Source organism: Mastacembelus armatus, chromosome 24 (genome assembly GCF_900324485.2).
Source record: "Mastacembelus armatus chromosome 24, fMasArm1.2, whole genome shotgun sequence".
Taxonomy (NCBI): Eukaryota; Metazoa; Chordata; class Actinopteri; order Synbranchiformes; family Mastacembelidae; genus Mastacembelus; species Mastacembelus armatus.
The window spans coordinates 8781332-8792039 of NC_046656.1; the positions used below are offsets into that span (position 1 = coordinate 8781332).

Sequence of the window (10708 nt, forward strand, 5' to 3'; positions counted from 1 at the left end):
GCTTGTATTTCAAACCACTTCTATGATCCCTCAGCTCCTCCGTCCAATACGCCTGTTGTCCATTTATTGTGTTTGCACGTTGGAATCTGAGAGGTGTTTTATTAAACGTTCAGCGCTGTGGGCATGTGTTGATGATTAGCCTATTGTTGAACTGACATCTTCAAAGTACAATGATTCATAAAGTAGTAGAAAATGCAGACCCTTCTATTTTTAGACTCCTCTCATTAACCGTGTAGCCTATAAAGAGGTGTGACAAAAATAAGTTTGAGTTCAGTTTGTCAGATGATGTTTATCTGTTTTTCAGCAGGCCTCACACATGCTGCTGCAGTGAAACAATGGCTGTCTGCGCGTTAAAGTGACAATACCGTCAGTACTGTCATTGCATCCACTTGGATGTACAGTTTGTTACAATCTAACATCATGAAGCAAAGCGTTTGTTTGTCAGTTATATGGGATATGTTGGATGACACGTTTGGGGAAACTTACAGCCTGCACACATTTTATAGACCTGATAGGATTTTTTTTTTTTTTTTTTTTTTTTTTTTTGAGTGCATTGGAAAAAATACACAAAAACTGGAAATGCATTTCTATGCGGTCCAGTGAGTATGTAGGATACCAGCAGCCCAAGCCAATTAAATTAGGACCCTGTAATGGTTGAACTGGTTATCACAAACACATTTGTTTGTCATTTGATGTGAAACACCTACACTAAATCTTTTTTCCAGGATGGCAGCTAAGAGTGAGCAGAGTGCAGGACGAATGCTGCTAATGGCCAGATATGCAAAGCATGTCGGGCCGGTGTGTGAAAATGCGCGCGGTGGCCCAGGGACCGGTCTCTCTGCTGCGACTGGAGACATGATTCATTCAGCAGCTCTGCTTTTACCACATAAGGCGGCACGAGAGGCCCCTCTGCGGGCGGGATCAGAGAAAGGTTCCGGGGGGCTGTGATCATCCGTGATTGGTTGCTCTGTGCTGTGACTGACAGGTCCCTTTCCACGGTTCTCATCTAAGCTCCGGTTGTTGACACTCTCCAAAAAGTCCGCACGGGTCTCAAGGATAACGGAGCAGCTCCTTCCGGGCACCCTCCGTTTCCCCTGCTGTCCGGCTGGAGGACTGACACTCCGTCGCATGCAAAGCGCTGGACTGCCATCGTGGATTCTCTTATTTTGAGACTGTGCGTGTCTTTAACTTTTCCTGCTCCTTGCAAGTCTGTGACGCCGTCTCGTTCTTCTGTCCCCGGACCGACAGAAATGGCAGAGAAGCGGCGATCCCCATGCGCGCTGAGTGTCAAGGCTCATGCATTCTCGGTAGAAGCGTTGATCGGGGCGGGAAAACGACGCAGAGTGGCCGGAGAAGATGCTGTGTCGTCCGGCTACGAGGACGGAACTGATGTCTCTGATCTGACCGGGAGCCCGGGGCCGCGGGCCGAGAGACCGTGCACCAGTGACCGGGGCAGCGAGGCTGAGTGCGCAAGCGACGGATCCCGTAAGTAGGCTGCATAACAAACAACAAATACACTAACATTACTAAAGAGTACTGCTAGTAATACTAATAAGTGAGGAAAAAAAGAACAATCAAAAAAACACGGTGGGTTATTGTAGCTTAATTAAAAAGCTGTAATTGCACCAAACCGAGTTAGGTCGCTGCTCACTAATATCAAAATAAATGGTAGCTACTTGTTAGATTAAACCACACACACACACACACACACCTTCGCTGGAGCATGTATTGTTTTCAGGTATACTGTAAATTATTCAGTCTCACCCTATTTTAAGGACAATAATGGAACCTCCTCCTAAAGTGCTCTCTCTAAAATATCTCTTTTTCTATCAGCGGTCTCCTCTGCTTGCTGCCACGGGGAAATCAGGTTTGATTAATTCGACGCAAAATGCTCATATTATAAAGTAAGACGGTGAGAAGCTCTGGTCAGTGCCACACAGTGAAACTGTGATATCATATCACGGCTCTGGCCTAGTAAATATGAGCGGTGTGAGTGTGACTAATGTGAGACGCTTTATGAGTTGTGTTGCCGTCATAAACACGCCAATTAGCAGCGCGTAAAGGCAGGGGAAACTGCCACGGCAACGATGCTAAACCCACTGGCCCTGACAAACGAGGGTTTAAGTCTGCAGCAAGCTGCAAATGCACTTGGCTGAGGATTTTGTCTTTGTATTAGTTTGGCCCATGTCTGATGTCCATAAATTTCCAAAACTTGGCGAGGCCTTTGGCGCAAATAACAACAGGAGTGAGACACATAAACATTATTATTAGGTGTCCTCTAAACACGTCCTCCACATTAAAATAGGGTTAAACTCAAGCAGCCCGTAATGAAAATTACTACACGGTTCCTAGTAGGCATAAGAGTACAGTTAACTTCCACTGTAAAATACTTTGGTATATTTCTAGGTGTACTCAGTAGTGAGTGTGAGCGACCTTAGTTTAAAGAGACACATGGCCTTCTTAGAGATCGAGAATAATGATAGGACTCACTCAGATGTTCACCTTCCTGAAATCATAGCTAATAACATAAACAGTGACATTGTCACGGGCTGCTGAAGACAGTCGCTGCAACAGGGCGGCTGCAACAATCCCCTAAATAATAAGTCACCTGCATGTAGAATATAGCAGAGGTGATGGTGTTTACAACCAGTTTTATACGGCGTAGCCTGTTATGTCAGCACTGCTCATGCAACGTGAACTAATGGGTGTGTTAGAATGAAAATGTGCCATTCTCGCCTCTTTTCGGTGCAGCGGAGAGCGAGGACGCGCTGCTGGAGAGCCCGCAGCCAGCAGCTCTGTGCACGACGCCGGTAACCGGCAGCGGAGAGGAGCCCCGCGTGGAACTGCAGGGATCAGACCTGTGGAAACGGTTCCACGAGATTGGCACGGAAATGATTATCACGAAAGCTGGCCGGTAAGAGAGGGTTCATATAGGAACAGTCAGCCTACTGCTCTACTGCCCGAGTGAGAAAAAATGACGCATTCATTTTGCTGAAGAACGAATTATAGCGTGTGCGTCATATAGGCTAATATAATCAACAGATAAATGCGTATGACTTTGACATAATAATCACTCAGATCTATTGATATTATTATTATTATTATTATCATCATCATTATTATTATTATTATTATGCATGTATTTATATTTTAGTTCTCCAGACTGCAGATTATTGTTTGGTTTTCCTGACAGGCGGATGTTCCCTGCTATGCGTGTGAAGATTACAGGCTTGGACCCACATCAGCAGTATTACATTGCCATGGATATAATCCCGGTGGACAACAAACGATATAGGTAACCCACAAATCACAGTCATACACGCGCGTAACAGCCCGAAATGAATGGTAGTGATAAAGCAGGTCTCTGGAAATCTTGTAATGAATTTTAAATAAAAGTCCGAATAAAATCCGTGATGGGAGTTTCAATGAGCATCAAGCAGCTTTCGATTGGGGCCTATGGAAATATTACAGTAATGTTCGTTAGCACACAGGCTTGATTTAGACACGTTGTAGGCCTAGACTGTTCTGGGAAAAACCGAGGGTTTCAGTTGTGCAACCCAGGTCTCTTTCCACAAATGGCGCTTGGCACCGGTGTTTGCGCGCGGCGGTTTTGTCGTCCCTTTTGGAAAAGGCCCTTTGGATGCCTAACCTCTCCACCCTGAGGTCAAACCAACAAATGCCGTTACACTGCAGAAGACAACAGCGCGTTATCGCTGCCAAATCTTTACATGCTTTACACCGCAGCTCTATCATTCAAAGCTTCAAACCCCGTCTACACATGAACACGTTTAGCGGCGTAGTAAGAGGAAATGTTTCTCAGTCGCTTTGACAAGACACCGCCTAAGGTACAGTCCACCATCAAACTGTGGCGCTCACACACAGTTCAGAGGAAGCAGAGTCTGCAGGTTTATATTTCAACCAAATGCTTAACAGCAGGTGACGGGTGCACCTTCAGCCTGACAAAGAACTAACTGTCTTTCTAGCACTAGACCACTGAATCCCAAACGTCGTTTTAACCTGTAAGGCTTAACTCTAATATGGCTAAGTAAAAATGACTCTGGGTAAAAAAAAAAAAATATTTGGATTAACCCTCTTTAAAGGTCGATGACTAAATTCGACTTGACTGGCGCTTTGCTTAGCATCTTAGTATAAAATGTAAAAATGTGTTTGATTTGTGATATTTATTTAAAAACGTAATGCGCTCCTAAACAGGTCATTTGCAGTCGGATGAGAGCTGACCAATCAAATTCGAGCTGAACAAAAATGAAAACTTCGAGGGATGTTTTTCTTCCCGTGATGAATTTCCAATGTTTTATCTCTCTCCAGCTTTTAACAAATGTCTCCATATCAAAGTAACTCTTGATTTATAAAATAAAATTGTCATCTTTTTCCTGCCATAGGCCTAAGACGCTTTGAATATATATATATATATATATATACGCAATGCTCATAGCAGAACGGACAATGCAAAAATCGCTGCTTATTTAACCACCCCTGTGTGAATTGTTAAGGTACGTGTACCACAGCTCCAAGTGGATGGTAGCGGGGAATGCGGACTCCCCTGTGCCGCCGAGAGTGTACATCCATCCGGACTCTCCGGCCTCAGGAGAGACGTGGATGCGTCAGGTTGTCAGCTTCGATAAACTTAAGCTGACCAACAACGAGCTGGATGACCAGGGACATGTGAGTTCCACATGAAGACTGTAAAAATATGTCTATAGCCCGTTTGGTTGTGATACTCATAAGTACCCTCAGGCCCCCGCCTCTTTAATTTTATTTTATCTCCACTGTTTGACATTTAATTTTATGTTTTTTGTTGTGATCAAATGTTGTAAAAGTTTTATTTGGTCCACAAGATAATTAGAGTCTGCAAACGGTTATTTGTTTTTCTTTGCTGCAATTTGTAATAATTTCAAAAAGGGAAAAAAACATATGTCAACTGACATTTTTGCAAGTGGTGGGATTATTCCTTTTTTAAGTGCAGTCTGCACTATTTGTGTGTTTCTTTGTGTAGATGCATTTATGCCCTGTTTCCACATGTTCATTATTCAACAACCTTTTTGGCTACCCATGAACAGTATGAAATTGTTTTTATGACTGATATAATAATAATAATAAGAAGAATTATTTTTCCCCTCCCTGCTCAGATCATTCTGCACTCCATGCACAAGTACCAGCCACGGGTCCATGTAATCCGTAAGGAGTGCGGAGAGGAGTTATCTCCTGTGAGAGCCATCCCTGCTGGCGAAGGCGCCCGCACCTTCGCCTTCTCAGAGACTGTGTTCACTACTGTCACAGCATATCAGAACCAACAGGTAGTACAGCTGACCTCAACACGGCCACATCTCCTCTTAAAACCAGCACCACTGGATGAACCAGGCACACAGAAATAGCAAATGTGGCCAATAATCCCACATCCCAACACACAAGTGCCACACTGACTGCCCTGTTGTTGTTTTGTACTTTTGTCCTGTTGTGGTTTGAAATCTATTTTTGCAGGCCACACTGGGGTGTTTCCTTCCTTTTTGAGCGTGAGAGTAAAAATGTGTGTGTGTGTGTGTGTGTTGTAAAACAGAGATAGAATAAGTGTAAGGTCCTGATGTTTTCCTAAAGAACATTTACCCAGCTGAGAAAAGGCTTATTGAAGTGATTATTAAGAAATGACACTGAAGTTGACTTTTTCAAATGCTGAGTATCTCATATTTTTTGTATTGTGTTGACTAAATTTCAAAGTCCGTCTCTTCAGCAAGGGAAAACTTTTGGTTTTCTGGATTTTTGCAGTCGGTCAGTCAGTGTGAATTCTGAAGTTAGCTGGGGTTGGTTCTCCCACAGGGCATGATGGCTGAAGTCAGAATATGGTGGAGATGCCTATAAAAGTCCCTTTGGCTGTGGGTCACTGAGCTGGGCCTTCAAAGCCACCCACAGCCTGGACAGCCCCATACGCACTGCCATGCATATACACAAGCAAATTCACATACATGTTCAAGGAAAAACACAAGAGCGCACATGCATTCCCACATATATTCATCAGATACAAACAGTACAATCTGCAGCGACACATTGCACATCAATGTACTTATTTATAGACGTGAGTGAAAGATTACAGAGAAAGAAAAATATTTTGGCTGGAAAAAAAAATCTCATTATATACTATATGTTATCTTGAACTTTGTAATAACTATTTTTAAAAAATAATTAGAGTCTTATTCTGCCTTTCAGATTACAAGGCTGAAAATTGACAGGAACCCATTTGCCAAAGGCTTCAGAGATTCTGGCAGAAACCGGTGAGTTCACTTCAACCACAGAGATTTTCACATTATCTAGTGCATTAGGGCTAATGTGGGATGCATGACTGCATTATATTCTGGCTTGGTTGTGGTTTTTGTCATGGCTATTTCAGTCTGATTTTATGGGGAGAAAAGCTATGCTTTTTTTTTTCTAATGGAAAATGTGCAACAACCTTGTAGATCTGACCTTAATTGAAGAAAAAAAAAAATTGACTAAACTGAACAGACGTGGCACATATTATTAAGGTTTCTGCATATTCATTGGTAATGCATTTTCATTTAAATGTGCTAACTTTAAAAGCACATTATTTCCTGCAATTGCATAGTTACAGGCACAGGCTTTGAGAGGGAAAAATCTAACCTCGGCTGCAAACCTAAATGGAGCGTCAGATTCCAGCCAGCCTCGGGAACATAAACATCAACAGCAAAAATAATAAAAGTCAAGAGTGTCCTGAAGAAAATCTGTATAAACACATTTCTAAACATATATAAACACAGCATTAAAACAACACAGCAGTAAAACTCCAACAGTCTCCAAACAGCCACTCCCTTGAGGCCTCACAGAAATCATTAGAGAGGAGGGGAGAGAAAGGGGGAGAGCAGGAAAAAGAGGAGGAGAGGGAGCATGTGAGACAGAAAATTTTAGAGGGAGGAAGGTAGAGGAATGGCAAACTGGATAACCGAAGGACCCTGACAGCTGACCCTATAAAAGTTAAACCCAGGAAGGCAGAAAAAAAAAACCTTCCTTTAAATATTGCAGGAAGAGTTAAGCAGTTTGCTAAATAAACTTCTGCTCTGATAGGCTGCTTTAGAGCACACAGAGCCGCTCCGAGCAGCTTGTCTAAATTATCACCGTGGCTACAACCCTGCGGGGGGGAGGACTTTTATCCTCACACTAACGAGGACTAACAGAGCACTCGCATTACCCCGCCACGGCAACCTTCTGCCCCACCTAGAGGAGGTGCAGATTTGGGGGGAAGGGGAGTCCCACCTCATAAATCCTTCCTGTGGCTTCCTGCTCCTTCGTCCTGATTCGCCTGTAAAAGCCGTGTGAAAGCAATTACCTCCGAGCAGCCGGCTGGCAGCAGCCAATCGAAACATGGCGTTTATGCCCCTCATTACCTGCGGTCCTCATGGAGACGGCTAGTGAGGCCCCACGAGTGACTAAGATGGCCGCCAGGTGGTTGCCGTAACGTATGCTCCAGTGATACATAGACTGTAGCTGCATCGATGACCACAGAAAGCGTTGGACCTGGATGTTGTGCGGCAAATGATTTTGTGATGATTTGTCTGTAATGCTAATGTGGTGTATTATTGTGTGTATTTGTGTGCGTTCTACAGGATGGGTCTGGAGGCTTTGGTTGAGTCTTACGCATTCTGGCGTCCATCTCTCCGAACACTCACATTTGAAGACATCCCTGGTATGGCCAAGCAAGGTAGAGTTAAGCAACAGGAGTAAGAAGTAATAAGAACAAGCCCGTTCCTCCGACCTAAATGACAAAATCAGTCATCTGTCAAAACTGATCGGGCACTCCTGTTTACGAGACAGTCATTGTGTCAGTGCCTTTCATAAAGAAAAATGTTTACTACTGTTTTTTCCAAAAAGCTCTTTGGTTAACAGCAGGGAAAGATTGTGTTTGTTGTTAAAACGGAACCAGAGCTGACTGTTCATATGAAATACTATGTGAACAGAGGGCCCCCGTGTACAACACACTGCCTGAAAACACTGAGTCATTGGGCAGGTCAATCATGTCATGGCTGATATCCTGGTTTAATGAGGTCAATACCGATCCAGCATGTTAGAATGGTGCATTCCTAGTCATTTTAGGCATTTTAACTGGACGCCCAATGCATTTCATCATGAAGACTGTCTGGAGAAAGTGGATGTGGGTTTCACTTTCCTGTTTCTCTGGTTCTGTTTCTGTAGGAGTCCCAGGAGCACATGGAGGGGTTGGAGCATCATCTCACCTGCTCTCCACATCCCCATGCTCTTCACCTTTCCAAGTTTGCCCTCTCAGCCCACCTGACTACACCTGTAGCCGACCTACACACCCCCTCCATCGTTACAGCAATCCCCCGGAGCCGTTCCCCCCTCCCAGAGGTCCATCGACATATGAAGGGGAAGGATTCTGTTCCCTGCCTCTCCCAGCTTCTCAGCTTGGCTATTTATCCAATCCCAACCCACAGGGTTATGCCAGTCTTCGCCTCCACACACCACCCTACAGCCTGTACGGTTACACATTCCCCCCCTCACCACGTCTCGCTGCCAGCCCTGATAAAATGGCTGCTGCTGCCACTGCCAATCATCAGAGCTCCTTTCTTGGTTCGTCTCCCAGTGGGACTTTAACGGACAGTCTGGGTGTGCTCAGTGGGGGACAGCAGGGCTTCTTGTTTGACTCTCGGACTTTAGGACTGGCAGGTACCCAACCAGGAGGTGGGGCCTCACAGGTCACTGCCCACATGGGCTGAATTTGACTCCACGTCTGACGTTGCCACGAAAACAAAATGACACCCTGGAATGGGTGTAAGTTGCTTTAGGTTCAGAAAGTCCTATTAGTTAAACATCCGTATGCTAAAAAAGCACTGATCTGAGGTGTGGACAAATGAAGAAGAGGGACAGATCAAGCCATTGCTCCTGTGAACATTCAGGGCCTGTTAAAGCTTCTTTCCTATCCTCTAAGCGTGTTTTCTACGACATGCATGTGCAGCTGCAGCAGCTGGATAAGAAGTCGAAGCGTTGTAACCCAGTGAGTGAACTGGAACTGAATATGGACTGGGCAGGAACTGGGCTGGCCCAGGCACTCAAAGCAAGCACTTCAAACCCTGGCAGGAGGCCCTGAAGCAGTAATTATTATACTCACACCACAATCTACTTTGCCTTCATGAGCTCTCCTACTCTGGATGGAGTTGCTGAACACCACTTTTTAACCTTTCTTTTTAAGAGATATATTGACTAAACTTCTTCCATCAATAACGTATTTTCACAATACATGCCTGTTGGTGTTCTCAATCAGGTCTTTGGATTGACAGAATTGTAGCTCAGGTCCACCTACCAGTAAGCACTACAGACAGGCCTTTTTATCACTCAGACTTAAGAAATACTTTCAGGAACCTGTCACACATGAAAACGAATCCTACAGATATCTCAGTGACAGCTATGGTTAAAGCTGTGGGACAGTGACGAACTGATCTACATATTCTGTGTCTGGTTTGACCGACGTTTACATGATGCAGCTGTGTGGATGTCAGGCTGATGTACTGTAGATTATTCCTAATGTAACACAGACATAACTGCACATGATTGGTGGGAGAAGAGATGTGTATATAAAGGGCTGTGTGACCCTTCGCACTTAAAAACCCAGATGCACCTGCTTCTGCTCTCTAGACTGAGTCAGGTACCAACCTTGACTCTTACCAAAACGCCTTTCTTTGCAAACACGCTTTATATCAACACTCATTTTGGCCAAGGACATTGCATGTTCTTTGACATTTCTGAGCCAAATAAAATATATCTATTGATGTCACAATGTTTATATGTACTGTAATCACTATCTTACTAATTTAACTGAGTTCAGATTGTTTAGTAATGCCATTGTGAGTGTATGTGTGTGCTTTCTTTACACATTTTTTACTAAGGCAATCATAATACAATATTACTTTGTAGAAACAAAAATGTATGCTTATGTATTTGCACTCAGGTATATGTGTTCCTGTTAATGTCTCACACACAGACACACACACACACACAACAAATTTACATGATCTTTGTTGTGTAACACCCATGCAACTGATACATGTGAGCTGACTCGAACAGTCATTCAAGACAGGGGTGAGGGTGTGAAGAATATGTGTGAAAGTGGTCACCTTTGTGTTTGTGTTTGTGTGTGTTTGTGTGTGTGCGTGTGTGTGTGTGAGTGTGTGTGTGTGTGTGTGTGTGTGACAAAAGCACACTAAACAAGTTCTCTAAGAAAAAAAACTACTTCTTGTGTACTGTATTCCCAGAATCCTGTTTTAAATTGAAAGCAAGAAGAGCACTAAACATTACAGCCATTATAACACTTAGCAGTTTAACAGGTTTTGTTAATATTAAATCAAAAGGAACAACAATCAAATATAGTAAAAGACTACAATTAAATTCAAAACTACAGCTGGAATGGCAGCTGGGTCAGAACAGACTCCAAGCAGTTAAGAAAGAGCAAAGGGAAAAACACGTTCTTCGTCTGCTCGTACTCCACTTTCAAGAAGGTCATTTTAATCTTTCACTACACACCGATTAGGCAATTGCCTCAAAGAGGGATGTGTAAAGCATATGTGAGCCTAGAAAGGCCAATAACGCATTATAAATAGGCTCAGAGTAGATCACAATAATAATCATGAGCCCAACCAAAACAGTTCTCTGCTTTCTTTCAGATTGCAGATTC

The 10708-nt window shown here is 43.6% G+C and overlaps 1 protein-coding gene across 2 annotated transcripts; it reads left to right on the forward strand.

Annotated features, from left to right (window-relative positions):
* The first annotated feature begins 1044 nt into the window (after positions 1 to 1044).
* tbx18 (T-box transcription factor 18) lies at positions 1045 to 9814 on the forward strand. Of its 2 annotated transcripts, none has more exons than XM_026317972.1 (8): positions 1045 to 1485; positions 2752 to 2914; positions 3194 to 3295; positions 4512 to 4683; positions 5148 to 5315; positions 6220 to 6284; positions 7629 to 7723; positions 8215 to 9814. In XM_026317972.1, the coding sequence occupies exons 1-8, from the start codon at positions 1251 to 1253 to the stop codon at positions 8754 to 8756; spliced, it is 1542 nt and encodes a 513-aa protein (XP_026173757.1). In that variant the 5' UTR covers positions 1045 to 1250; the 3' UTR covers positions 8757 to 9814. The 2 variants fall into 2 exon arrangements, with proteins under 2 accessions (XP_026173757.1, XP_026173758.1); XM_026317973.1 differs by having other exon boundaries at positions 7629 to 7708.
* The last annotated feature ends 894 nt before the right edge of the window (positions 9815 to 10708 follow it).